The 27,185-nt window shown below is 52.4% G+C and overlaps 11 protein-coding genes across 11 annotated transcripts; 4 read left to right on the top strand and 7 right to left on the bottom strand.

Annotated features, from left to right (window-relative positions):
- Positions 1-1,386: 1,386 nt before the first annotated feature.
- Positions 1,387-3,085, bottom strand: P168DRAFT_95277 (uncharacterized protein). The gene is made up of 4 exons (XM_024842235.1): positions 3,030-3,085; positions 2,294-2,801; positions 1,779-2,230; positions 1,387-1,720 (listed from the first exon to the last, which is right to left on the bottom strand). The coding sequence occupies exons 2-4, from the start codon at positions 2,604-2,606 to the stop codon at positions 1,688-1,690; spliced, it is 798 nt and encodes a 265-aa protein (XP_024695983.1). The 5' UTR covers positions 2,607-2,801; positions 3,030-3,085; the 3' UTR covers positions 1,387-1,687.
- Positions 3,086-6,343: 3,258 nt separating this feature from the next.
- On the bottom strand, positions 6,344-7,147 carry P168DRAFT_95226 (uncharacterized protein). The gene has a single exon (XM_024842234.1). It carries the CDS (start codon positions 6,907-6,909, stop codon positions 6,430-6,432), a length of 480 nt encoding a protein of 159 aa, XP_024695982.1. The 5' UTR covers positions 6,910-7,147; the 3' UTR covers positions 6,344-6,429.
- A 706-nt stretch (positions 7,148-7,853) lies between these two features.
- Positions 7,854-9,431, bottom strand: P168DRAFT_287880 (CDP-diacylglycerol-serine O-phosphatidyltransferase). The gene is made up of 6 exons (XM_024836666.1): positions 9,234-9,431; positions 9,115-9,172; positions 9,016-9,053; positions 8,857-8,868; positions 8,617-8,798; positions 7,854-8,530 (listed from the first exon to the last, which is right to left on the bottom strand). Exons 1-6 carry the CDS (start codon positions 9,283-9,285, stop codon positions 8,162-8,164), a joined length of 711 nt encoding a protein of 236 aa, XP_024695981.1. The 5' UTR covers positions 9,286-9,431; the 3' UTR covers positions 7,854-8,161.
- Positions 9,432-9,803: 372 nt separating this feature from the next.
- P168DRAFT_231543 (H/ACA ribonucleoprotein complex subunit GAR1/NAF1) lies at positions 9,804-10,648 on the bottom strand (the record flags this gene model as incomplete). Its single annotated transcript, XM_024833288.1, has 4 exons — positions 9,804-10,052; positions 10,204-10,353; positions 10,415-10,515; positions 10,597-10,648. Coding segments are annotated over 4 exons (552 nt in total), but the record flags the coding sequence as incomplete, so codon positions are not given.
- A 415-nt stretch (positions 10,649-11,063) lies between these two features.
- Positions 11,064-13,886, top strand: P168DRAFT_324805 (threonine--tRNA ligase THS1). Its single transcript, XM_024840900.1, has 6 exons — positions 11,064-11,198; positions 11,268-11,712; positions 11,762-12,026; positions 12,090-12,665; positions 12,716-13,478; positions 13,537-13,886. Exons 1-6 carry the CDS (start codon positions 11,156-11,158, stop codon positions 13,689-13,691), a joined length of 2,247 nt encoding a protein of 748 aa, XP_024695979.1. The 5' UTR covers positions 11,064-11,155; the 3' UTR covers positions 13,692-13,886.
- A 296-nt stretch (positions 13,887-14,182) lies between these two features.
- Positions 14,183-16,110, top strand: P168DRAFT_287877 (glycosyltransferase family 31 protein). Its single transcript, XM_024836665.1, has one exon. The coding sequence runs from the start codon at positions 14,601-14,603 to the stop codon at positions 16,056-16,058; it is 1,458 nt and encodes a 485-aa protein (XP_024695978.1). The 5' UTR covers positions 14,183-14,600; the 3' UTR covers positions 16,059-16,110.
- Positions 16,111-17,131: 1,021 nt separating this feature from the next.
- Positions 17,132-18,683, top strand: mpkA (mitogen-activated serine/threonine-protein kinase SLT2; the record flags this gene model as incomplete). Its single annotated transcript, XM_024838024.1, has 5 exons — positions 17,132-17,244; positions 17,352-17,484; positions 17,546-17,612; positions 17,678-17,992; positions 18,043-18,683. 5 exons carry the CDS (start codon positions 17,132-17,134, stop codon positions 18,681-18,683), a joined length of 1,269 nt encoding a protein of 422 aa, XP_024695977.1.
- A 135-nt stretch (positions 18,684-18,818) lies between these two features.
- On the bottom strand, positions 18,819-22,185 carry P168DRAFT_302322 (uncharacterized protein; the record flags this gene model as incomplete). Its single annotated transcript, XM_024838646.1, has 6 exons — positions 21,624-22,185; positions 19,516-21,500; positions 19,274-19,283; positions 19,156-19,170; positions 19,001-19,026; positions 18,819-18,914 (listed from the first exon to the last, which is right to left on the bottom strand). Exons 1-6 carry the CDS (start codon positions 21,811-21,813, stop codon positions 18,819-18,821), a joined length of 2,322 nt encoding a protein of 773 aa, XP_024695976.1. The 5' UTR covers positions 21,814-22,185.
- Positions 22,186-22,201: 16 nt separating this feature from the next.
- P168DRAFT_287875 (metal homeostatis BSD2 family protein) lies at positions 22,202-24,030 on the bottom strand. Its single transcript, XM_024836664.1, has 3 exons — positions 23,808-24,030; positions 23,234-23,740; positions 22,202-23,182 (listed from the first exon to the last, which is right to left on the bottom strand). Exons 1-3 carry the CDS (start codon positions 23,829-23,831, stop codon positions 22,604-22,606), a joined length of 1,110 nt encoding a protein of 369 aa, XP_024695975.1. The 5' UTR covers positions 23,832-24,030; the 3' UTR covers positions 22,202-22,603.
- Positions 23,942-24,804, top strand: P168DRAFT_95133 (uncharacterized protein). Its single transcript, XM_024842233.1, has 3 exons — positions 23,942-24,041; positions 24,105-24,221; positions 24,362-24,804. The coding sequence occupies exons 2-3, from the start codon at positions 24,207-24,209 to the stop codon at positions 24,719-24,721; spliced, it is 375 nt and encodes a 124-aa protein (XP_024695974.1). The 5' UTR covers positions 23,942-24,041; positions 24,105-24,206; the 3' UTR covers positions 24,722-24,804.
- A 239-nt stretch (positions 24,805-25,043) lies between these two features.
- Positions 25,044-26,996, bottom strand: P168DRAFT_309150 (3-oxoacid CoA-transferase). Its single transcript, XM_024839267.1, has 3 exons — positions 26,793-26,996; positions 25,537-26,725; positions 25,044-25,444 (listed from the first exon to the last, which is right to left on the bottom strand). Exons 1-3 carry the CDS (start codon positions 26,853-26,855, stop codon positions 25,131-25,133), a joined length of 1,566 nt encoding a protein of 521 aa, XP_024695973.1. The 5' UTR covers positions 26,856-26,996; the 3' UTR covers positions 25,044-25,130.
- Between the last annotated feature and the right edge of the window lie 189 nt (positions 26,997-27,185).

Here is a 27,185-nt window from a genome sequence, read left to right as displayed (position 1 = left end):
ATGGCAGTGCATCTCCTATCTTAGGGCTAGGTCATAGTTTGCTCTGAAGAGTGAGAATATAATAAAAAATAAGTAGTTTAAAAAAAAAAATAATGGAGAAGAGAGTAGAATTAGATATAATAAAGGGAAAAGAGAACTACATTTTTGCACTTCAGATGAATCCTTTTTATTCCGCTACTTTTTTTCTATATTTTTCGTTGCGTTGCGTAGAATGCACTACGTGCATATTAGCCACCGCATACTATATACATATCTCGTACCCTATAGATGTATACCACAGAGATCAATAATAGACGTGGTAACTCCATAAATTATAATGATAGAAGAGATGAACATATTATAAGTTTATTCCTACAGTATATAGTAACACTACAACAGTCTTATGTGCTTATTATATCATATCATTCGATTCTTTCATATTCCCGAAGAGATGGTTTAAAGATATTGGCAGGTATGAAGGTATTCACTTTACCTGTCATCACTGTACCAGTTATCTTGGGTTTATCTATCGTAAGCTAGGATAGAATCATACATACAAGTAGGGTGGGTAGTAAGTAGAAAGACCTGACAAGAAACAACGCCCCTAGACAGTCCATTCCTCCATCAGCCATTCCTCCATCATCCAACGACACACCAAGCATTCATGTAAATAACGTAGACAGGTAGGTAGGTAGACAGGTAGGTAGGTACCAGGTAGCAATACACCTACTCTCCCTCCATCTTCTACCACACCATCTCACCTGATTTATCATATCACACTTATCGTATCATATCATATCGATCATGCCAATCATATCGATCATGAGACTGCTGACCTTGTGGGTTATACCATACTGTGTTCTCCTCCGTAAGAAGATTAGGCCTTGATGAAAGATTATTGGGTATTGTGCGTTGGTATTGAGATAAACATTGTTGGTTTGTGGTCTGCGTCTATGTATAACTATATTTCGTTGGACGGTGGAGTATATAAACAAGATGGACGGTGGGTGGTTCGAGATCTACTATCGGGTTCGATGACAGTTGATATAATAGGTAGATTTGTTGATGGCACATCAGGCAACTGGTATCTTCATTCTTCACATTAACTACAGACCACGTCGTCTAGGTACAGCCCCGGTCTAGGTAGGTACGATCCCCAGAAAGTGTATAATTAGGGGATGACGAAGAGTCGAGTCACGATAGCAAGACACAAAACAAAAGTCAAAGTTGACCAAAGGGATATCCCCCGTTCAGAATAAAAACAAAAAGGTATAAAAAAGGACATACAAATAAAACCAAGTCAAGGAAAGAAAAGATCACGAGCGGTCGGAGATGGTCGAACAATGAACTCAGCTCCACTTCAACGCCTTTTGATAAATACAGTTCCGTCCCAGTAGAGCATGACTGTCCAGGGCCGCTCGACCGCTCATCGATGTACCTCGACCGTCAAGGACGGAGAGTATAAGGGCACCGATGTGATGCAAGGCAGAGACAGGCAACGCTGAGGGCAGATAATACAACCGCACGGTTAAAACCATGCGGCGGCCGCGTACGGCAGAAACAAAATGAATAAAGTAAATGCACAATTGTAACAAAAGGTGAAATGACAGGTCGTAAAATGGAACGGCATGGGCACAATGCGATGCAGGGGCTAATGGATCCGACATGCCACAAGCTGTGGGTAGCCGAAACGCCACTTTCAACTCCATTAATGCATCACCGATCCATCGGGGTTTCTCACCTGCAGACACCGGTCAGCGCCCATAGTACCGAGTCTGATCCGCATCACCGTTCGTTACCTGCAAAATCCGCCGCGAGAAGTCCTGGTCGTCATCGATGCTGCCGTTGCTCTGGCGTCGCTGGGCCATGAAGTCGCCGTCGAACCGCGAGTCGGACATGGAATTCTGCGACATGTGCTGGCCGTACTGGTCGCCACCGGTGCCGCGATCGAACTGGCCCTGGTTGTTCTTGCGATTACGGAACCGCCAGAGGAAGAAGCCGGCCCCGATCAGGGCAAAGAAACCGACCACACCGACGACCACACCGGCGGCGATGGCGGCGGTGTTGGGACCGTCATCCTTGTCGGCTTCCTCCGTCGCTTCGGCCTCCGAGGTCTCGATGACCGTCTGTCCACCGGTCGCGCTGGAGTCCGTGGAGGAGGACGAACTGCTGGTCGAGGACTTGGAACCGTGGTAATCGACATTCTTCTTGGCTCCAGTCAAGTACACCGAGTAGGCATCCTTTCCACCGCCTGTCAAGCGTTAGTCGGCCTTCCACCGACGAAACAAAGGAGGGGGGAGGGGTCATGACTTACACATCTTATCAGGCCAGCCAGAGCACTTGGTATTACACTTGTCGTCGTCCCCTTTGGAGGATTTCTCGGGCATTTCATCACCACACATACAGTTGGAACCTTTCCACAGGGCGAAGACGGCGGCATTCTTTTTGAGACATTTTTCTTGGCAATACCCGTCACTCTGATATGTGTAGGGCCCTTCGTCGTCTAACCCGGTGGATTCGGTGAAGCAGCCTTTATACTCGGAAGCCTCAGCGGTGACTGCCGGGAGAGAGACGGACAGCAACAGGATGGAGGCGGCGATAGCCGATCGCATCGTGAAGGACTTCATGGTGTGTTGGGAGGAGGATGGCGGAAGGCGATACAATAGGGGGTGGTTTTCGTATGGTAGTGGCTGGGCACCGGCTCCAGACACTGGTAGATATTTCAAACGAAGGATAAGGGACGACCTGCGTAACCCTTGGGGAGCCCCACGACGATTTTCCTACGTCCGTTTGTTTGGGGAAGTGTTGTCGCGACGTCGAGTCTGTCGCGATAGGACCTCGAAACGGATGGGTCTCGTCAGCGTATTCCCGACCGTCGGGTTTGACGTGAACGGGTGATCGGACGAGAGGTTGGAGAGAAGATCCTCTTGACACGAGGAACGACCGGGACGATAGAGGGAGTCAAAGACGTGGAGGGGCGAAAATCGAAGGGTGGTGGTGGAAGTAGTTGATGAGAAAAGAGTGTTGGGTGGTACTGAAGAAAGACGGACCCTGGCGGGGAAGAGTCTGAAGAGCGGGTGTTTCAAGTCCCCCTTTCTCCCGGGAGAGATTTAATGAGCGTCCTAAGGCGAGAACCCGGACGATGTCTTCACAGCAACCGATTAGAAACGGTTTGGCGGTAGATGGGGAATTTCCCAGGTATAATTCGAGAAGGTAGTGTGAAATGGAATCAGTCAAGAGACCCTCCACTGAATAAAAAATAAAATCAAATAATAATAAAAAAGAATGCGAGAGTCGAGGCGACGAAACGAGTGATTGATGGGGTGAGGGGAAGGAGGGTTCGAAGGGAAACCAGGAATGACTGACAGCAGTTCGAGGGAGAGAGAGAGAGAGAGAAGGGGAGAGAGAAGGGGGGAGCGAGAGAGGGAAAGACACCAAGAGGAGAATACGGAATACAGAATACTAGTTGCAACGGAAGGAATACTAGATTGTTTGGAGGATGGAGTATGGGGGATTACGACGGACAGGCAAGCAATAACAAACAATGGGGGGAAACTTGGATCGGATGGGGAAGAACCCTGGTTCGTATTTTACTTCCCGTGTATCACCATGTATCCTGTAAGTCTGTTTCCTGTTTGGGTTTCCAGTACGGACTGAGTACTACCTTACTTACCTTACCTTACCTTCTTTCTCTTTCTTCTTTTTCTTTTTTATTTCTTCTTCTTGATACAACATTCCTTATCTATACTTACTCGTGCTCGCTCTTGATATATATCCCCTCGTTGGGTCTTCCATGACATGAGAATTAAAGTGCTGAGTGCAAACAAACAGATTACTCAAGGACCATGATCTGCCCTTTCGGACCTGCAGTCCAATAATCACCGACCACCCAGCAGATCATGCCCCACGACGACGCACTCCATTACCTATCAGGGCCGTCTTTCATCCCGCCAAGTCCTCCGTCTCGTTTGATTCCTATGACTATCCCTAATAGGGTTAGTCTCAGGTACACTCTTCCCTGCAGAACGGAGAGGGGCCAGCAGACGCCGTCATTCGAAATCATCCGACGTGGATATAAAAAGAAAGGACATGACATACAAGATCGGGTACGGAGTAGAGATACCATCATCGTCATCAATATTTCCATAATCATCATTATACTTATCATCCCTAGGTAGAGTACCTAGATACCTAGATACCTAGGTATCAGGTACTACCTAAGTACCCCGGGGGTATAACCCCGACGGTCTCCTGTCAGTTCATTTCTTTTCTTTGCTTCGGTATTGCGGGTGACACCCAATCATCGTCCGCCGCGCTGATTGCAGTGGATCCCCTCGAGCCGTCTTCCACACAAACACACACACCAATTTATTTATTATTTTTACCGGCTTATCCTTTTTGGTAGTGAAGGAAGGCGGCAAATGTCTGGTGGATTATCTGTGACGACAGCTGTCACATTCTGCTGGTCATCATCGTCATCACTCACGATCAGTCTTTCATTTACTGGAGGTTTGTTTTTTTGATGTATTTTTTTTCCTGTTTACTTTTCACCCCTGGAAAATTTACACGGGACAGTCCCATGGGTTCAAACGGACGTTCCCGGGCGGTGGACCAGATCCCTACCTCTTTCCTTGGGTATGTCCTGGTTGGGTCGTGTAAATGAAAACAACCAGCTTAGAGAAAGGAGAGAAAGAGTCTCAAAGAAAGAAAAGAAAAAGAAGCAAGAAAAGATGACAAAATCCAACTGAACCAAAGACAATGTAACACCGAGAGAACACAATCAACCATACATAAAGGAGCGACAGAGATACACGTAACCCAACCTTACATCTGCAGCCAACACTAATCCACTTGGACACGGGGCACGCGCCCCGACCGATGATCACTGGAGGGGAAAGGGCAGAATGGACGGAGTGCGTCCCTCGTGTAATTTACCGGGTTGATTTTAGTGGTAAGGAGTTATGAATATTAATGCAGGTGCCTGAGTTGATGACTGAATCAGCCCTCTACTGGACTGTTTTATGCACGGCTATTCCGGCATCTTACCATCAATCTTCTTTTCCTTCCATACTTACTCCATAGTATGGACTGATGGAGTCCATACTATGGAGTCCATACTCATCCAATTTCACACGCGTCTCCATCCAGCGGAGACTGAACAATTCCAGAACACATACGTGGTGGATTAAGCTTATGACAGTGTTTCAGAACACGCCGCGCCTCGAACCTCGGGGCATGCAAGGGCAATGGACGGATGAACCTACGGATGGCATGACCGGGGTGTGTGTTCAGCTCTCAAGGGCTGGCTGTTCCGGTTCATGTTCCTGTTCCTTACATGCAAACTCGGGGTTTGTACCAATCAATGACCACGAGTTGGTTTCCACTGGAAAGTTTCGTTTCCAGTAATAACACGTTATCTACGGATACACAGGCAGACGTATCTATCTGTATATCCAATCCCATCGGTCGGAAGACCGTTCCGCTTGTTATCCTGCCATATTGAGATTCCACCGCCAATCCCATCACCCAGACGCGCTGTCGCCTGTCGGAATACTAATACCAATCCCAAATCCACAGCTGTCAGCCGTCGACCCGACAAACACAGCAGGGATTGTCTGCGGACCCGTCTCCATTCAGTGGACACTAGACAGTGGACACTGGACACTGGACACTGGAAGCGCTTGCGCCATCACGAAGATAGCCGCATCAGTATGGAGTACGGATACTATCTGTGTAATGCGGACGGAAACCCGGCCGGCGAAAACCGATTACTGAATTGGTTTCCGGCTGTGTCGGGACTCGGAACTCTGGATTTTGAGGGCTCTGTTGTTGATGATGGCTTGGTGGATTGGTTCGCGTATTATATCCGTCTACTACTCCGTATCACTCGTATTATCCATGAAGTACGGATAGAGAATAAATATAGATAGCCAACTCAGCAATCCGTGGATAAATATGGATAAATGGTAGATTCTAAGGGGTCAAATCAGTTTAAAAAAAAAAAGAATACGTTGAGTGAAATATAAATAAATTGGATAATGGAGCGGCCACGATCTAGACCCCTGGACCGTCTCCACCTGTCAGTCAATCTTTCATTTATTCATTCAATCAATCAATCAATCAATCTTTTCGCGGTTTCAATTCTTGTCCTCATCATTTGTACTCCGTACTCCTATCGTGTCTATTGTCTTGAGCAGGAAAACATTAAACCCCTCTCATTCAGTAGATATAATGGCAACCCATTCATGTGCAGTCGCTAGAAGTAAACATTGTAACTAACTACAGACTGGAGTCTGACGCAGCAAACACCAACCACTCATCAACTTTCGAAAACCAAGTCCCGCTTAGAAATCCAGAGATGGCTCATTAGTTAATCCAAGGAGATAGTAAAACAATATCACTCAATGCAACACCCCGTCTATCCATCTAACCCCACCAATAGACATACAATCAGCTATTTGTCTCTCGTGCAGAACGCAGGAGATATGCATCTACGCGCGTGGATAGATATATACATGTGAATAGTTGTGTATTGGACAAGTCACAGCAGCCTGCCCCTATTCGATAGTTATCAAGCACTGAGGAGCACTGCTGATGCTGACGTTGACAATGCGCGTGTGTGGCTTGCTGCTGACACCGCCTCTCCACTTCTACGGGGTACTCGTGCTTGGCTGGTGGGCTGGCGGGCTGGCGGGCTGGAATGGGCTGGGCTGGGCTGGATTGTCGGGGTTTTTGTTTCGTGTTGGCACGAGGTGGTTCTTGTTGGGGTTTATGGTGACAGGTCAGATGGGGATGGATGGTTTGGATGGAGGGGTTGTTGGGGTATCTTTTATCTGAGGTATGTAGGTATATATATACGTAAGGTTGGAAGGGGATATGGATGGGGGTGTGGTAGGTAGTATTATGTTTTGTACGGACCCGTTGTAGCATGTAGCGCTGAAGACTCCTATGTACCAAGTGATGGTTGAATTCATGGTATAGTATGAAGATGCGTTTAAAGGTCCTCAGTCAGTCTTATTGAGAAGACGCTTATTGGGATGAGACGAATCGATGCAGTCGGTGCTTGAACTGTTCCAAACCCGCCAGGAACATAGATAGTGCATATATACAATGGTAACACAGGGTAGAGAATTGACCATTTCCGTTTTGACAATTGACTACTCTTCCAGCCATGGGAATATATAATCGATTTCAACATCCGGTCGATTTACCACAAGAGGTACTACTAACAAACAGAATCCTCGGCAGAGAAGGTAGTGCTTCCATAGCTATCTTGACCAGGGTTTTGGTTTTGTTCAGCGGGACATCGACTTAGATTGATGACAATCCCAGGTGCTGCTCGCGCTGTGTTTACGTCCTAGTCGAGGGTAAGGTAATGCTGTGAGGTTGACCGTTTTGTTGACTATCTGGGTAGGGCGCTGTGAAGACGGGAGGGACAGAGAAAAGAATGCTTATCTGTGTTTGATAGTCTAGAACTGGGCATTATATTCTTTTCTTCGTCTTCCTCTTCTAGGCTTTAGATGCTAAAGACACGGCGAAAGCGTGCCAGTAGCATGTTGGACAGGGAAATAGGAGGCTGGGATGAAAAGAAACAGGTGTACTGGCATGGTACAAGAAAATGGGTGAGCCATAAGAGAACATGACCATGGCTAGAGTGGGTTGAGTACAATGATTTGACGGATAAATTGAGGGTGATTCAAAATGACGGATGTGTGATATATATAAAGTAGCCATCGACTGGAGTTATAGCTGGTATTACGGACGTAGACACCCGTTCTATAATTATTAGAGAAGAGGGCTCGAAATCGAGTATTCTATACGAGTCTAAACAGGAAAGACATCTATCAACTTGTCTATTCCGTGATTCTATCAAGCTAGGATGGAACATCTTTATGCGTGGTATTTTCAAGGCTGGTTATCCAGCCAGCAAACTTTTCTCACTTGCACATGAATCAAGTCTTTTCCAATGGCACATGGCACACTCGTCCTTTTTATGTCATCTCCAATATTTGCTCAGGCCAACTCAATCAATGCGATCAATTCATATCTGCATCCGCGGTATGTTGAATCCTCCGCTCCGCTCTTATCAAGTTGCCCTTCTTATCCTATATATGCTCGTAAAACATCTATCATGCAACCAAGGGTCGACAGGATCTGGGCAGCTCGTTCCAGTGCCCCTCGTCTAAGGCTTGGGGATGTGTATCGTCTTGCTGACCATCATGCAGCCGTGCAGGACGAACATCAGCACCACGGGGTGGAACTCGAACGACGTGCCCGCGGCGATCAGTCCCAGCGGCAGATCCTCCTGGATCCACCCTTGCGACACCCAGTAGGCCATCAGGAAGGAGATGGAGAGCGTGGTGGGGATCGGAGTGCCTTCAAAGTACTTCGACTTGCCGGTCTTGTCCTTGGGGAGCACGGCAACCGTCACGTTGAAGCGAGCTAACCGGGTGAGGCCGCAGAGAACGAAGAATGAGAGTAGGAGGTGGTCGACCGGGGTGCGAACGCCGAGCGCAAAAGCCGCGGCGGCGGGCGCCATTCCGAAGGAGATCTTCAATAGCAAGAACCGTCAGTCACCCTCATTTATTCCTTTACATGACGTGTTTGCATCCGCCCTCGCATCGGGAATTATCTTACCAGATCCGCTAACGAGTCCAGCTCTTGTCCCATGAGAGACGACTTGCCCCTCCACCGGGCGATCTTGCCATCCATGAAGTCGAAAAACAGGCCGAAGGGCATGAACGCGAGAGCGGCCCAGATGGCACCGTATTCAGTGGGATCGCCAAGACAGTATCGCATAGACGAGAGAACAGACATGACTGGATGTGATCGTCAGTGGCATATTCATTCAGGTGGGCGACTTGGGTTGAGCGTTACCTCCGCAGAATCCTATCACATGTCAGCGGTTGGAACCAGAAAAAACAAGTAAATAAAAACAGAGAAAGACAGCAGTAGAATCAGGACACTCGACAACAATATCGAACATCCCTTTCTGAACCACAGTGCAAGAAAAAGGGTAAAAAAGCCATAACGTACCATTGAGCTCAGTTACTAGATCTGCCAAATGCAAAGCCCTGCCCAATTCATGTCCAGTCAGTGCCATATTCAACGAGCCGTTGAACGATCAGGACTTACTTGATCATGCTAAAGTGCCCAGTCTCTGAAGAGAGCAGCATCTTCTGTTTTTCCTGGCCTGTAAATCATGAGCACTGGGCTCTTCCCCCCTCTATTTGTTTCCAGATAATGTAGCTTACCGCCATCACCGGTTGGCGAACCACCGCTATTCGCAGAAGTGCTCGAAGACATGGCGGATGTCCGACGAGACATGCTCAGACAAAAAAGTAAATCGAAAAATATAGTCCCTTCGAACAGATCACAGGGGAATTGGGGGTATCTCAACGGGGGTATATCAGGGGGAGGGTGGGAGAGGAGAAAGTGCGGAGAGAATGACGGGTGGTTGAAGGGAATGTTGAGTGTTGACAAGCGTAAAGCCGGGCGGTGTCCCAAACGTCATTGTCGGTGGCGGTGTTGCTTGATCCACCAGCCACAACTGTCCGATATTTTCCTTGTTTTGTCTCTCTATTGGGGATCCTATCCATGACTACATTATTATTTTATAAATTTTCCATGTTTACTAGAGTCTGTTGAAAGGTGACATCCAATAATATTTGTTGATCCACTGGCCCGAGGGTATCGACAGGCTTGATGTTTTCTTTCTTTTTTTCTTAGGATGCACAAGAATATCGAGACAAAAAGGTTCCTGAAAGAGCTCCCATTTTCCCATAACGCCATAATAAGACAGGACGAAACAAGATAGACACTGTCTAGAAACGTCCACCACGGAAACCACCACCACCACGGCCACCACCACCACGGCCACCGCCAAAGCCTCCGCCGCGACCACCACCTCCACGGCCGCCAAAGCCACCACCGCCGCCGCGGGAGAAACCACCACCACCACCACGGGAGAAACCACCGCCGCCGCGGGGACCACCACGGCCTCGGGGAGCGCCTCCACGGCCGCCAAAGCTGCCGCCCCGTCCACCACGGCCACCGGCTGCGGGCTTCCTGACCTTGGATCCTGCGTTTGGGTTAGCGGTGATAAAGAAGTAAGGTGACAAACACCCAAAAACGTACCCGGAGGAGGCTTAGGCTTGGGAAGGAACCTATAGTCATGTAATTAGCATATATCCCTTCGAAAAAAAGAGTTTGAGGGGAAAACACGCACTTCTCCAGAGGAAGGAGCTTATCCCCGCCGATGTAGACCTTGTCGCCAGGCTTGAACGAGGTCGCGACGATTCCCTCCTGGGGCTTGACGGTGAAGTACACCTGGTTGATGGGACCGAGGACCTCGTCGACCTTTCCAATGGGGGTCTAGAGCAAACCAAATCAGTTATCAACGACCTTCGAATGCAATTCAGGAATCGGGTCGTACTTTGTTCTCAAGGTAGATCGGAGCGTTGAAATAAGGAATCTTGGGGTTGATCGACTCGCAGAGCATCTCGCCCTCACAAGCGTGCATGAACGATCCCATCTCTATCCAATTGATCAAATATTAGTCACTGTCTGCCCAAGCCCATATTTCCTCCCAAATCCAACTGGAATAGCGCTATTTACCTAGGACCTGCGCGGGAGGACCGAACGACTGCTGCTGGAAACCTCCCCGACCTGTTCACAAGAAAATTTCGTTAGCTGGGCTTGAACCACCACCAAGATCGACCTGTCGCTGGATTCTCAAACTCACCACCACGAAAGCCGGAGCCACCTCTGGGGCCACCACGACCGCGAAAAGACATGCTGGCGATATGATTGATGCGATCGAGCGGATTGAGATACCGGCCTGAATGGACGGAGAAGTTTTCTTCGGGCTGGTGGGAGGCTCGAAGCGGTAAAGTGTCGCTAGTTCCGACGAGGACAGGATTATGTAAGGGAAGGCGATGGGTTTTTTTTTTTTTTTTCTGCTTTTTTTTCCTGAGGCAAGGGCAGTTGGCCGTCATGTGACTCACCGCCTTCGGGCGTTTGCCCAATTCCCGCATTGGTTGATCTCCGTGGATTATTGTCGATATAGTAGGTTTGAGTCACCAATTCGAGTCATTCAATCGTTTCCTGCCTTTATAGCCCTGTTCCTCGCTCTTCCGACAATTTGATCAATTGACTATCAATCCTGGCTTCAAATATGGCAGCGGAAGGCCAAAAGGACCTGCCTATCAGGTCGCAAAGTGAGTTCAAATGAGACTGCAGAACCCCGCAAAAAAAGTGAGAGCCCCTCCTAATGCCCCTCGCGCCAGGCGACGACTCGCTCCCCGATTTCATTATCGAACGAAACAAACTCTTCGAGGAACTCTGGCAGCAACATCTCGAGGAGACCAAGAACCGAGCGCACCCTGAAATCAACGTCACCCTCGATCTCGGAAATGGTGCTACGTCTTCCGTCACCGCCAAAGCCTACGAGACCACCCCGGCCCAACTGCTGAAGAATGTGCCCAAGGAACTGAGTGCCACTGTGGTCCTCGCCAAGATCGACAAGAAGGAACTCTGGGATTTGAACCGTCCTCTGGAGGGCGACTGCACCGTCTCTTATGTGCCCTTCGACAACCCCGAGGGTCGGGAGGTTTTCTGGCACTCCAGCGCGCACTGTATGGGTGAGGCCTGCGAGTGCGAATATGGGTGTCTGCTTTCGCACGGTCCGCCCACCCCGCAGGGCTTCTTCTACGACATGGCTATGCCGGAGGGGTATGTTTAAAACGTCGCGTATTCGGGTGTCGATACTAACTTTGGATAGTCGCGTTGTTCGGGAGACCGATTGGAAGTCCTTGGATACCAGGACACAGAAGGTGTTCAAGGAGAAGCAGAACTTTGACCGCCTGGAGGTGTCGAAAGAGAACCTCCGCAAGATGTTCTCTTACAGCAAGTACAAGCTGCACTACATTGAGAAGTTGGTGACTGGAGAGAAGAGCACCGTCTACCGCTGCGGTACCCTTGTCGATCTTTGCCGTGGACCCCACATCCAGAACACCGGAAAGATCAAGACCTTCAAGATCATGCAGGTATGAATGCCAAGGGGTTTCTTTGCTTTTCTGGGTTAGAAAGCAGACTGACTTGCGATACAGAACTCCTCTGCCTACTTCCTGGGTGATCAGGCCAACGACTCCCTGCAGCGCATTCGTGGTGTTGCATTTCCGGACAAGAAGCTGATGCAAGAGCACCTGAAGTTCCTGGAGGAAGCTGAGAAGCGCAACCATGTTAAGCTCGGCCGGGAACAGGAGCTTTTCTTCTTCGACGAGGTCTCTCCGGGTTGTCCTTTCCTGCTGCCCAACGGCACCAAGATCTTCAACGCACTGCAGTCTCTGCTGCGGACGGAGTACCGCAAGCGGGGCTACCAGGAAGTCCAGACCCCCAACATGTACGACGTGGGGATCTGGAAGACCTCTGGTCACTGGGCTCACTACAAGGACGACATGTTCAAGCTGGATGTTGAGAAGAAGGAGTGGGCGCTGAAGCCCATGAACTGCCCGGGACACTTTGTTCTGTTTGGCCACCGGGAGCGCAGCTACCGGGAGTTGCCCCTGCGTATTGCTGATTTCGGCGTCTTGCACCGAAATGAGGCATCCGGTGCGCTGAGCGGCCTGACGCGGGTGCGCAAGTTCCAGCAGGACGACACCCACATTTTCTGCACGCAAGAGCAGGTATGTACCTACCATCTACCCTGAGTGGCCATCCAACTAACTCCCTGTAGATCATGTCGGAGATCGAGGGTCTTTTCGACTTCCTGCAGTCTATCTACGGGCTGTTCGGCTTCACCTTCAAGCTGAAGCTCTCCACCCGCCCTGAGAAGTATCTCGGCGAGCTGGAGACCTGGGACTATGCCGAGGACCAGCTGAAGAAGGCCATGACGAAGTTCATGGGCGACGATTGGATCATCGACGAGGGTGACGGTGCCTTCTACGGCCCGAAGATCGACATCACCATCGCCGACGCTCTCAAGCGGGAGTTCCAGTGCGCCACCATCCAGCTGGACTACCAGGCGCCGCTCAACTTTAAGCTCGAGTACATGACCAACGAGCGGGCCCAGCCGGGCGCTGCGCATCCCAAGGAACACTCCAAGGAACACTCCAAGGAACACTCCAAGGAACACTCCAAGGAACACAAGGAACACTCCAAGGAACAGCCCAAGGAAGGTGAGAACAAGGAGGCGGAGACCAAGGCCGCCGAATTGGCCGCGGGCCGTGCCCGCCCGGTGGTCATCCACCGCGCCATCATCGGCAGCTTCGAGCGATTCCTGGGTATCCTGATCGAGCACTTCGGCGGTAAGTGGCCGTTCTGGATCAGCCCGCGGCAGATCCTGATCGTGCCGGTCATGCCTGCGGTGAATGACTACGTGGAGGAGCTGCAGACGATCCTGCGGGGGGACAAGTTGAACGTCGACATCGACGTCAGTGGCAACACCATGCAGAAGAAGATCCGTACCGGCCAGTTGGCGCAGTACAACTTCATCTTCGGTAAGTCTTGCCATAGAACATCCGACCGTGGGATTTGATTTACTAACTCTGTCTATAGTGGTCGGCGCCCAGGAGAAGGAGTCCCGCACGGTCAACATCCGCAACCGCGACGACCCGGCCACGCAGAACAAGGGCGTCATGGTGCCGTTGGAGGATGCGCGCGTGAAGCTGCGCGCGCTGCGCAAGGAGCGCAAACTGGTCAACTCTCTGTAGATTGTTTGATTATCTTTGTTTTCTTCTTGTTTATACATCTTATTTTTCTCGATCTAGACTAGATGATCTAGAGCCAAGGGTGCGCCAATCAGTTCTTTGCTGTGTGGACGGGGATCTTCAATCAAGCCAGACAACAAGAAAAAGATGGTTGTCCGTGCATGAGGATATGAAGGAGATGATGTGACGGATTTCTCTGCTAAATCAATGAATATTTTCTTTCCTTTGTTCTACCTTGCCACGTATGGGGCTTGACGATTCATTGTTCTATCTTCGGCCCACGTGGTTGATCCCGGTGGTCAGAGCCATGTGGATAACCCTAATCACTAGGCTTTGTCACAGTCGTGTAGAAGTCCATATCTGGTGATTGTACACTTTAGAAGACAGTAGTAGACACCCAGTACGAGTGGGAATGTTCCACGTACAGATTCGATGGTAACGATGGATATGTGGACTGCATAATCGTTTATACAGCGCACTGGTCGCTGAACCTAGTGCTTACTAACCGATGTTTATTTGTTTAGCTAGTTTAGTTATTGGTCCATCCTTCAAGTTGATATTTTGTAGAAGACGCGGTCAATCTCTGCCAGTGATGAGATGGATCCAATCGTTTAATCCGAAATGGATATCCTGCCCTTGCCAGAGACGACGGATGGTGAATCCAGGGCAAGCGAAAGAATTAATGATCGACGGGAGGGAATTGAGCCGATCAAACATTCCCACCGTCCCCTTAAAACACCCTGGCTGATCGTTCATCGCAATCAAGGTTCTCCCTGGTAGCAGAATCAGTCGTGTTTTTTTAAACTCTCATTCTCTCATTCTCTTTTTCACACTACAGCTTCTACACCCGTTAACTGGCCCCTTCATGAACCTGAGTGTCAGCCTGCAGCGCAAATCAGCCATGTACGGGTCATGATGCAGCAACCTCACCATAATCACCCGCAATTCTTATCCCAGGTGCGCCAGCCCACCATCCGACGATTCCTCGCCATTGCAGGAGCCTTCGTGTCCGGCTGTGCCATACTCTTCCTCTTTTCGCGCACTGGTTCCGCCGACTCTCCGCGATCGAACGTCCACCGTCCCCTGTCGGCCACCACCGCCAATTACACCTGCTACGTGGATCTGGACCTGCTCCGATCGCACGGATACAACGGCTCGGTGGAATACTCCCGGCTCGAGATTGCCGTCGCCCCCACCGCGAACTTCACAGGCTACTCCGACGCCCTCGACCTCAAGCTCCCCAACTCCGCGCCCCTCGCCCTCAGCGACGACGACGAGGCCGCTCACGCACCCCTACCAGACGAGAAGTGCGCAACGACCCTGACGATCCCGGGCCCCCCCGCGCGTCCTCCCCCCGATGCATCCCACATGACCTTTGGCGTGTCGACGTCGCTGGACCGACTGCTCGAGTCGCTGGACGCGTTCGCGCACTGGGCGGCAGGCACCAACACGCGGATCATCGCGCTGACGGACGAAGGCGCGAGCTTCACAGACAAGGTGCGCAGGAAGGCGGAGCGGTTGGGCGTGCGGCTCACGCTCATCGAGGCGGACGACGAGCGGCTGGACCGGTACTTCACGCTCATCCAGATCCTGTACGAGCAGCGGGAGGAGACGACGGAGTGGGCGGTGCTCATCGACGACGACACCTTCTTCCCGTCGATGCGCAACCTGGTCGACCGGTTCGCGACGTACGACGCGAGCCAGCCGCTGTACGTCGGCGGCGTCACGGAGGACCCGCACCAGCTGTACATGGGCAGCTTCATGGCGTACGGGGGTGCCGGCATCTTCCTGTCGATGCCGCTGCTGGCGCAGATCTACGCCGAGTTCGACGAGTGCTATGATTTTAAGGGCGCGGGGGACCGCATGGTCGCGCGGTGTATCCAGGCGCACACGACGACGAAGCTCACCTGGGACCGGGACCTGCACCAGCTGGACCTGCGTGACGACGCGTCTGGGTTCTACGAGTCCGGGCGCCCGCTGCCGCTGTCGGTTCACCACTGGAAGTCGTGGCACGCGGCGAACATGGTGGGGCTTGGCCGGGTGGCCCGGATCTGCGGCGACGACTGTCTGCTGCGGCGCTGGCGGCTGGCGGACGGGTGGTATCTGATCAACGGGTACTCGGTGGTGCAGTACTCGGAGGGCACGGACGAGGACACGCTGGTGGGGATGGAGCATACGTGGCTGGACAGCAAGTACGACGGGTGGGACCCGTTCGGATATAGTCTGGGCCCGGTGCGGAAGAAGGACGAGGGCAAGGTGTCGTATCGGTTGGTGGACGCGGTCGAGGTGGCGGGTGAGGTTCGACAGATCTACGTGCATGAGCCGGGGGAGGGGCCGCCTCGGGTGTTGGAGATAGTGTGGAAGGTATGATTCTTTCTCGTCTATAGTTTGCATTGATTGTGGGCGTTATGAATAGCGAAACCATTCGTGAGTATCCTTGAGTATCAAGTAATAAACTCTGTAGTATCATGCTGGATAGATCAGTCATGGCTGCCTCAGGCACACGGTCTAGACCTTTCTTTGTTTTTTACTCTTTTTCTTCATCTTCTTCTCTTCTCTCTTTCTTCTTCTCATTCACTTCACTTCTTTCTTTCTTCTTCTTGATCTATTCTATATAACGTCTACTCCATTGCAACGATATCCACATGAGAATCAATCAATCCCCATGCAGGATTAATCCAACTACTGTAACTACTGTAACTCCTGCACGTCCCACCTTCCAGCCCCCCCAATCACCTGCAATATAATTCCATCACCCACATCTAATCAAGGTCTGTCTTTCACTCCTTCCCCTTTTTATTTAGTTCTTTTTGTCTGTCCTATTCTTTTTCGGCTCTTCTCCGTCTGAACCCTTTTTTTTCCTTTTTTATTCACCGTGTCCTGAGCTGACTTGACAGCATCGCACCGATCAGCCGCAACGGAAGATTGACCAGTGCGGGGCTGCGTTCCGTCGATTCACACACGCTCTCTCTTTACTCGACCGTTGGACTGTTCAACTGTCCTCATCTGCCTAGTCGGTTGTCCTGAAATAAGTGACAATCGTATATATCATCTCATTAATACAAGACACCCGGAATAGGAAGAGACCCTCTCTCTTCAAACACCCCCCTCAAACAAACAAACAAAAAAAAAAATCCAAGACAGCAACGTATACCCACCTTTTCCCCCCTCTCCACCCCCCACCAACTCTCGGAGTCTCGCCTGACTGAACATCCAAAGCCCCTCCTCTCGTCCTCTTTCTCTTTCGCTCATCTCCTTCTGATTATCCGACTCCACCTTTTCCGACTTCTACTTTTCTTCTTTCTTCCTTCTTCTTTCTTCTTTCTTTCTTTCTTCTCTCTTCCCTCTTTTCTCTCTCTCTCCCCCTCCTCCTCTCTCTCTACCCCCCAAGTCTCCTTTCTCGTCCACTCTTCGTCGATCGTTCTCGGCTCTCCCCGATCGCAATGGCCGATTTACAAGGTCGGAAGGTCTTCAAGGTCTTCAACCAGGATTTCGTCGTCGATGAGCGCTACAACGTCACCAAGGAGTTGGGTCAGGGTGCCTACGGGATCGTCTGGTACGTCGCATCTACCGTCCTTCGGTTTTTACTGCGACATCAGTGGCAGTCGCATAACCACAACGGTTCCACCTCACGGAACCAATGCTCATCTCATTCTTCTATAGTGCCGCCCAGAACATTCAGACCGGCGATGGCGTCGCTATCAAAAAGGTCACCAATGTCTTCAGCAAGAAGATCTTGGCTAAGCGCGCCTTGAGAGAGATCAAGCTCCTCCAGCACTTCCGGGGCCACCGCAACGTAGGTCTTCCGCTTCCCCCCCCCCCCCCCCACGCCGCATGTCGAGTTAACGGTGGGGTAGATTACGTGCCTCTATGATATGGATATTCCGCGACCTGACAACTTCAATGAGACGTACTTGTATGAAGGTGAGGAGCTCCCGATGTCTATCTACCTACCTACCTACCCATCCATTAACCCGATATCATACTAGAATTGATGGAGTGCGATCTGGCTGCCATCATCCGTTCCGGACAGCCCTTGACCGACGCCCACTTCCAATCCTTCGTCTACCAGATCCTCTGCGGTCTGAAGTACATTCACTCGGCGAATGTCCTCCACCGAGATCTCAAACCCGGAAACTTGCTGGTCAATGCGGACTGTGAGCTCAAGATCTGCGACTTCGGTCTGGCTCGTGGGTTCTCGATCGATCCGGAGGAGAATGCGGGATACATGACCGAATACGTCGCGACGCGGTGGTACCGGGCGCCCGAGATCATGTTGAGCTTCCAGAGCTACACGAAAGCCAGTTCGTCACCTCCCCCCTCCTTTCTCTAGTTGTCTTCCTAACGGCCCTAGTCGACGTGTGGTCCGTGGGCTGCATTCTGGCCGAACTGCTCGGCGGCCGCCCCTTCTTCAAGGGCCGCGACTACGTCGATCAGCTCAACCAGATCCTGCACTACCTCGGCACCCCCAACGAGGAGACCCTGAGCCGCATCGGCTCTCCCCGAGCCCAAGACTACGTGCGCAACCTTCCCTACATGCCCAAGATTCCCTTCCAGCGCCTCTTCCCCAACGCCAACCCCGACGCGCTCGACCTCCTCGACCGCATGCTCGCCTTCGACCCGACCTCCCGCATGTCCGTCGAAGACGCCCTGGAGCACCCCTACCTGCACATCTGGCACGACGCCTCCGACGAGCCCAACTGCCCCACAACCTTCGACTTCCACTTCGAAGTCGTCGAAGACGTCGGCGAGATGCGACGCATGATCTACGACGAGGTGGTCGCCTTCCGCGCCACCGTCCGCCAGCAGGCGCAGGCGCAGGCCGCCGCCCAGCAGCAGCAGATGGCCCAGCAGACCAACGTCCCCATCCCGGAGAACCACCAGCAGGGCGGATGGAAGCACGAGGAGCCCAAGCCGCAGGAAGCGCTGGCCGCGAGCGGAGGACCCCCCAACGATCTGGAATCGTCGCTGCAGCGCGGGATGGATGTGCAATAGATGTTATATGCTATATAGTTTTGATTTTTTTTTTTTTTTTTTTTTTTTTTTTGATTTTGTTGTTTTTGATTGCTTAATCCGCTGTTTGTGATTTCTAGCTCTCGTGGATGCTGGTGTCCTGTCATTTCATTTTATTTATCCATATCTTTGTTGTTGTTGTTGTTGTCGTTGTCGTGTCGAAAGAATCAGTGTATCTGTTCTATATATCCATCTTCCGTATCGTCGGGAGGTCTGTATACTGGATCAAGTCAAGTCAAGTCCGTTAAGCGAGTAGTGCGAATGTCAGATTGATTGATAGAGTATAGGATTGTATTTACTTTTTCAGTTTTCTTTAGTCGTATAACTTGATATAACTAGTTATGTAGTTATGCTGGCTGTTATGATAGGTAGGAACACATGTAGTTCTTCTACCCAAGGCACAATCCTCAAGTACCATGCGTCCTACACATCCATGTACTTCCCAGGCACTTACTTATTGTATTCCTTACTTTTAGTTGGTATGTTCTACTGGCTATCCAGCCTGTACACCTCTGCCTAGTAGGAACAAATATATAAATCAATAAATAAACACACATCGACCGACTACCTACTACCTACTGCCTACTGAAGATCATATCATATCACACCAAATCCAAGTCAAGAAACAGAATGAAAAAGATAGATGATTGGATATAAAATACTCAACGAAACAAACCATCAAAAAGAAAAAGTAAATGCAATGCTAATAAACACCAACATTCATCAACCATCAACCATTCATCAAGAAAAAGCCCTCCAAAAAAAAAGTAAGGGGCAAGTCAATAATAATACCCCCTCCACCAAACAGCCATACAGGCCGCGACGACCAAATCCAGCATCTTGATGCCCTCATCCTCGATGACCAGCTTTCCCAGTTTAGCGCTCTTCCCGCGCATGCCGCCGCCCGCGTTTTCCCTTGCGAGCGATAGGTCGAGGCGGTCTTCGCTGGGGAAGCGGCGGATGGGGTGGGCGTGGCCCTGGTTGGGGTTGTGGGGGATGGGGCCTGGGGTTGGGGTTGGGGCTGGGGACGGGGATGGGGCGGGACGGCGGCGGGGAGGGGTGGTGGGGGTGGTTGGCTGTCGCTGTCGGTGCTGCTTGTGGAGGATTTGCGGAAGTGAGGTTTGTGGCGATGGCTGGGGTGGCCGTGGGTTGGGTCGTGTGAGGTGGTGCTGCTTCGAGAGCGTGGGCGGTTGGAGAAGGTGTGGGGGTTGAGGAAGTGGGCGAAGGAGCTGCGTTTGGAGGCTTGTGAGGTGGTGGTTGTAGATGTAGGGGGCATGCCGGAGACTGGAGGGCCGGATGGTGCAGGTGCTGTGCCGGATGGGTTGAAGACCGGTTCGTTGAAGGTCGGGGTCTGGCTGAGGGTGAACGGTGAGAGGTGCGATGAGCCCGGTTGGTGGGCGAGATGCCCTGCCTGGAATGGCGTGTTGAACCGGATCTCGGCCACTGTTACGGCGGGATTCTCCACGCCGTTGGGTCCCTGACCCTGTCCCGGCATGGGAATCATGTGTTTGCATTTCAGGGTGCGGCCGTTGACGCTCGTCAAGAATGTGCAGTTGCCGTTCCACGGGGAGGTGAAGGTGTAGTACCCGCTTTTGAGTTTCTGTCCCCCGTTACTGCACCTGGAGGGACTGCCGGCCCTCCCTCCAACGGGGACGGTGTCTTGGGAGGAGCGGTTGCCGGGCATGTCGAGGGAACCCCGCGCATCGTCTGGGAGGAAGGGTCGGGAGACACACAGCTTGCGCTGGAATTTAGGGGGTTTGCCTGGGTCCGGAGTCGGGTTCGTGGCTTCCTTGGGTTCAGCGGCTTGTGGAGGCTGAAGAGACGACGGTGGCAGGCCACCCGCTTTGAAACTGCTCAGGTTCACCCCCAAACTGGCCAGATCGAGCGGCTCGTTCTGCGCCAGGAATCGGTTGTATCCTGGTGTGGACACCTCAATGTCAATGGCACTGCCGTCCATGCGGGGAGTCGACATGGTCGCAACATTCCACTGAATTCCATGCGTCGGGTCGCGACGGATCAACGTGATGTGGAAGCCCGGTCGCGGTCGAGCCACGGCGGGTGCTGGTGGTCTGTGGTCGTAAGGCTGTCGGATTGGGCATTGACGTGCATTTCGCGTCGGAGATCCCATACGAGAATGAGATGGACTCTCGTGGGCCGAATGGGGTCGCATGTGTGAGTTCCTCGACTCGCGGTCCTGATGTCCTTCGGTCAGAGCTTTGTAATGACCTTTCCAACCTTCCATCCCGTTGCTGTTCATCTCGGCCAATGCGCTCCAGCGATTGGGCATGCTGGGGGGCTGATACAACGGTGCCTCGTCGGGGACCGGCGGGAGCGGTCGTCGCGAGAGAGGATTCCTCGTGTGCGGCGCATCCTCGAGTGGCCTCTGTTCGCGACCGGCTGCAACTCCTGGCCGAGGGGGCGTCGGAGGAACTTCGTCTGAAGGTGTCAACAACGGGTTGAGCTGGAGGAGATCCCCGAGTTCCGGCGATGCTTTAAATGGACGAGCCAGCAAGGGTGGCGGGGGAGGGTCGAAATCCGCATTGGAGGGAGGGTTCTCCCCCGCTGCGACCGGTTTGCGCCGGACCTGATTCATTTGCGCGAACTTCTGCGGCAGATCTATGTCCTCATCTTCCATCCTCTCCTTGCGCAGCCTGGCCTCTTCTTCGCGCTCCTCCGCGTACTCCTGGAGCAGGGCATCGTCGTCGGGGGTGGCTACATGTAGGTAGTAGAGGGAGGCGTTGATCGCTTCGGCGGACACGCTGGCTTTCGTCGGGGGTTTAAGAGGGGAGAGAAAGACATCTGTGGTGGTGGTAAAAAGGTCAGTGATCGATGAGCGAGGAGACAGAAGATCTAGGGGATGAATTCTCCGAATGCCGCCCGCGTGGGAGGGGTCGGTCACGGTCGCATACACCGAGCACTTACCTTTACTACCAGGAACCCTGACGATGTACAAGGACAGCGGGTCCAGCCTGGTCTGGGTAGGATTGCGTGGGTACGCGGGCGGGTTCGACGCGATGGCGGTGATCGAGGACAGTGATCGGGCCTCGATGGGACCGCGGGGGAGACCCGAGACGGCGGGATCGGACTCCGCGGTGACGTCGACCCTGGCCATGGCGACCGTAGATCAACAGGGGTAGTCAGGACCAGGGGAGACTCGATGAGGAAGTGAAGCGAAAATGGGGAATAATGGTGGAGAGGACAAGAAGACAAACAAACAAGGGCGGAAAGGCGCGGCAAGGGTCATTGACAGAGGAAGAGTTGAGTTGACTGACTTCCTTTCGACGGAGGGGCTTTCGTGGCGATGAAGCCAGGCTGAGCCAAGGCTGGGAATCCACCAACAACGAATCGAAGCGGGTTGTACGAGGCCCTAAAAAATCAAATCAGATCAAGCCAACATCAGCATTAGAACACCTTTGGCCCAACCCGAGAAAACATTTCTGTTGGGGGGTCAAACAGCGTTGCCTGAAATGATCATCTTGGGTGGCGATGGACGGAACGAATGAGAGCAATCAATTCTTTCACATTGGTATCTCGCAGCAACAACAATAATAACGAAAATAAAACAAAAAAAAAAAGACGCAGTATATCCAATAGTTACATGATGAATCACGATGGTGTGGTGGTGGTGGTGATGCTGACAGGAAATCACCAGGAGAATATTATCAGAAAAAAAGAAAAAAGCCCATTGTCCATCCGTTCCTCCAAAAACGCGACCAACACATGAAGAAGCAAAAGCAGATCATGAAAGAAAAAAGGAAATAATAATGAATGAAAAATAATGAACGAAAAACTCCATAGCTCCAGAGCTCCTAAGCTAGACCCTCCTCTACCACAGAAGTCGACAGATCCAGATCGGTTTCCGACTGTGCGATACGACTGTGGGAACACGCCCACATGCCAAATCAGACAACGGTCTCGGATCGTTCGCCCTCTGCGATGATCGGGACGTTGAGTCCGCGCTCTGGGCTCTGCAAGACCAGCTGCTCGTGACGGCGAGCCCGTAGAAAATCACTGATGGCCCGGATCAAGATAAACCAACCGACAATCATCAAGACGTAGGAGATCCATTCGCTCGTGGAGATACCGGACGGCGCACCACCCCCAGCCCCGCCATCCCCTCGGCCGTTCACCGAGTCCGGGTCGAAGGTGTGGCTGTTGGGGTCCGGCGGCGTCACGTAATCTGCGTCACCATCCTCGTCCTGAGGGTCGCTGCCCCCCTTCATATAAAAGCCATATTGCACCAGGGTCAGGCCGAGACCCGCCCGGCTGCCGTTCTTTGCGGCGTGTGTGGTGTGCAGGAGGTAGGTCAGGAGGAAACCGACCAGCTGGAAGGACATGGAGATCATGGCATTCCAGACAAACGAGAAGACGGATCCGACTGGTAAGCCGTCCACAAATACCTCGTCGGACGAGAACCCGGGTGCCAGGATCGTCGTCTCCCAATAAGGCGGAGTCGCATCGGCGGCTGCTTCTTCATAGGACTATCCGGACCGTCAGCAGAGAACCCTCTATCGGGTAAAAGAAATACATACGGGAGGTAGATCTTCGCTCTTCTCACCCCGTTCGGGCTTGGCCGCCAGGTTCGCAAAGACGCCGTCATTAGACGAGGTGACGACCCGGTTGGCAGATGAACCGGTCGACCCCAGGAATGGCAACATCGTCGGTCTCCGTAGAATTCCCGAACTCTGCGATCCACCCGACTGTGACTGCTGCTGTTCGCTGTTGCCGCCCGAGGATGAGGCAACTGGCATATTCGTGCTGGGGGTATCCGCCACCGGTCGGGAGTCGGGCTGGGCCCGCATTAAGCGCTGACGATCATCGGGCTCGTGGTCGGAATCGGAGTCGCTGCTGTCGTCGAACGCATCCGCCAGCGTCTGGTCGGCATTCGATCGGTTGGGGTCATCGTGGAGGAGGCGCCTGGAGGAGAAGGAGGAGGAGCGAGAGCGGAAGGAAGGCGGGGGCGAAGAGGGAGTCTGGTCTGGTCGTAAGGGAATGGAGGATTGGTGATGCGGTTCGTCGTCGACCTCGTGGGGATTAACCTGACCCGAGTTAGACGAATTCAAACTTCCTATAACATATAGCAGGATTAGGTTTAAAGAGACATACCCGTTGGTACCGCTGCGAACTCATGACGAGACGAGCGGGAGGCGACCAGTCCGGCAAGGGATCCGCGAGGTTTGAGCAAAAGGAGAGAGCCGAACACAGTGAAGAACAGACAAAAGAAAGAGAAGAGAAAGGACGAAATCTAAAAAGGAAAAAGAGGAAGTGAGGGTGAAGATGAACGGGGATGATTGGAAAGAGAGAGACAGGATGATGATGGAGAGGAAAGGGAAGAATGAAGTGAGCAGGATGGGCTGCCTGAGTCCGGCGCTGCCTGGGGCACCTCTGACCAATCCGCCGCAGATCCCGTGATGACGGTTAGATTCTTATCTATCTCAGTATCTCATCTTGAGCTTCACCTGCGTATCAATATAATTCAAGTCAATCATCCTCGTCTACTTCAACATGTCTAAACCAGCTGTATGTCTCCCCCTTTCCTTATTTATCCCTTTATACAGCTATGCCTCTACCATACCCATCCATCCATCCCACCCTCCAATACCCTCCCATACACCCCGACACCCCAATACCCCAATCAATCCACCAACTAACACCCCCAGAACCGAATCACCCACCTCCTCACCCACTGGCCAACCGACCACGTCCGCCCGGCCTCCGTCTCCGTCCAATCCTTCCTCCAATCCCGCCTCCCGCAGACTCAGACCCAACCCCAATCACAACAACCTCAATCCGCCACATCCCCATCGCAAACAACAACATCCACGACTACACCCCCCCGATCTCCGAATCCTCCCTCAACGCCCTCTCCTCCCTCCTCGAAGACCGCTACGTCCGTCGCTATCCCGTCCCCCCGCGTGTGCGCCGCCCCGCCAGTAACCCAGACCACTACGATGATCTCGTGCGCGAGTTCGACGAGGCCCCTAGTCGGGATTGGTGGGGACGGTTGGGGAAGAAGGTGAGGGGGCTGTTTCGGTTTACTTAGGGGGGATGCTCTCTTCGGTTTTGTCTGTTTTTTACTACTGAGAAGAAAGCCGTGGGGAGGGGGCAGGTGTATACTATATTATGTTAGGGATTGGGTTGGGGCTTGGTTGGGTGTATTATTACTGTTGTAATTGTGATTGTGATTATTGGAGGGGAGGAAAGAGTGATTTTGATGTTAGGAGTGTTATAGTACTGTGTGTACGATACGATACCTTTGGATGAATTGAATTCAAACTAACAAGAGATATATCTCGTTCACAACTATTTGTATACCTGGTTATAAGTATATACCAATTGAATCAAGCTAAATGCTAAACATGCAAGCATGCAAGAGAAAGATCAACACCACAAAGAAAGAAAAAGAAATAAAAGGCAAGAAAAAAGAAACTACAGCATCGGCTTCACATCATCAGCCACCGTAAACGGCGCCTCCGTCTTACTCCGCACTTCATCAACCGTCACTCCATCCGCCAGCTCCACGAGCGTCAAGCCCGAGGTGAAGTCAACGTCAAACACGCACAGATCAGTGATAATGCGGCTGACGCACGTCTTGCCCGTCAGCGGGAACTCGCACTGCTTGACGATCTTGGGGTTGCCCTTCTTGTCAGTGTGCTCCATCGTCACGACGACCTTGGTCGAGGTCGGGTTCGACACTAGGTCCATGGCGCCGCCGAAGCCCTTGATTTTGCCGGGGAGCATCCCTGTCGTGTATGTTAGTGCGACAGTTCTTAATATGTAGTAGGACACGGAGGTCTCTAGTTTTGCGGGAGAGAAGAGGGGGGAGGGGACATACAGTTGGCCAAATCACCACGCGCGCTCACTTGCATGGCGCCCAGAATCGTCAAATCGATGCGTCCCGAGCGAATCATGCCAAACGACTCGTCGCTGCCGAAGCAGGCCGCGCCAGGGAGCAGCGTGACCGTCTCCTTGCCCGCATTGATCAGATCCGGGTCCTCCTGACCCTTCTTGGGGTAGGGACCGAGGCCCAGGATGCCGTTCTCAGACTGCAGCTGCACCTCGACGGAGGGGTCGACGAAGTTGGGCGCAAGCATGGGCATGCCGATGCCCAGGTTGGCATACATGCCGTTCTTGAACTCCTTAGCGGCGCGGCGGACGATGCGCTCGCGCTTGGAGGCCGTGTCGCCCTTGCCGAGCGCGGCGGCGGCGTCGGCGCTGTCGGCCTCGTCCTTGGCGAAGGTGTACTTCTCGATGTTCTTGGGCGCGGTGCTCTGCACGACGCGCTTGACGTAGATGCCGGGGAGGTGGATAGCGGCGGGCTCGATCTCGCCGGGCTCAACGATGTGCTCGGCCTCGACGATGGTCATCTTGGCGTTGCGGCCCATGGCGCCGTTGAAGTTCGCCGCCGAATAGCGGAACTGGCAGTTGCCGAGCTTGTCGGCCTTATAGGCCTTGACGAAGGCGTAGTCGCCCTTGATGGCCTCCTCCATGACGTAGCTCTTCTTGTCGAAAACCTTGACGTCGCGCGGCTCGCCGTACAGCGCCACCGTGCCGTCGGGGTTGTGCTTCAGCGGCAGCTCGCCCGTCTGCACGACCGTGCCCAGCGCCGCGGGCGTGTAGAAGGCCGGGATGCCCGCGCCGCCGGAGCGACACCGCTCGGCGAGCGTGCCCTGAGGTGTCAGCTCGAGCTCGATCTCGCCGGTTAGGTACATGCGCTCGAAGGTCTTGTTCTCGCCGACGTAGCTGGCGATCATCTTGCGGATCTGCTTCGACTGCAGGAGAAGACCGAGGCCGGCTCCGTCGACTCCCGCGTTGTTGCTGACTACCGTCAAGCCCGTGATTGACTCTTTGGCGCGCACCGCGTTGATCAGCGTGTCGGGCACACCGGACAGACCGAATCCGCCCGCCAGCAGGGTCGTATTGGATTTCATGTCCTTGATCGCGACATCTGCTGACGAAAACACCTTGTTGATTTCAGGTCGACGGACGCTACTGGAAAAGGCCCGCGCGAGGAAGCGTTGATGCTGAACAGGTTCATGTCAGTCTTTCTATCCAATTCCCTCTTGGAGTATTGAAGGACTTGTAACACACCTTGCTTGGGTCAGCAGAAAACTGCCTCGCAAACCGCAGACACGTCGCCACTTGAGAAGGCATACTGAACGTGACTCAAGTATGGGATTTGAAAATGCAAAATAATCTCAAATCCTCCCAACGATGCAGCTCAACACCACAGCTTTAATACAGTTCCAATTAGATGTTTGAATTATGAAACACGCCTCCGTGGAGATATACAAGATGTCAGTGAGGAGAAAGAAACCAACCCGTCTATAAATCCGGGGGAGAAAGCAAAACAGCGGTTTGACGCGGAGTTGCGGAAAGCCACCGGCTGAATCCCCGGAATCTTCCCCGCACTTGCCTGGGGCTGCTTATGTAATCACTGCAATGAACCATAGTTTATGTGGATAATTCTGTGTAATTGTGTGG

The sequence above is a fragment of the Aspergillus campestris genome (genome assembly GCF_002847485.1).
Source record: "Aspergillus campestris IBT 28561 chromosome Unknown P168scaffold_2, whole genome shotgun sequence".
NCBI lineage: Eukaryota > Fungi > Ascomycota > Eurotiomycetes > Eurotiales > Aspergillaceae > Aspergillus > Aspergillus campestris.
The sequence above is the reverse complement of the archived record's forward strand: the minus strand, read 5'-3'. Positions and strand labels throughout refer to the sequence as shown.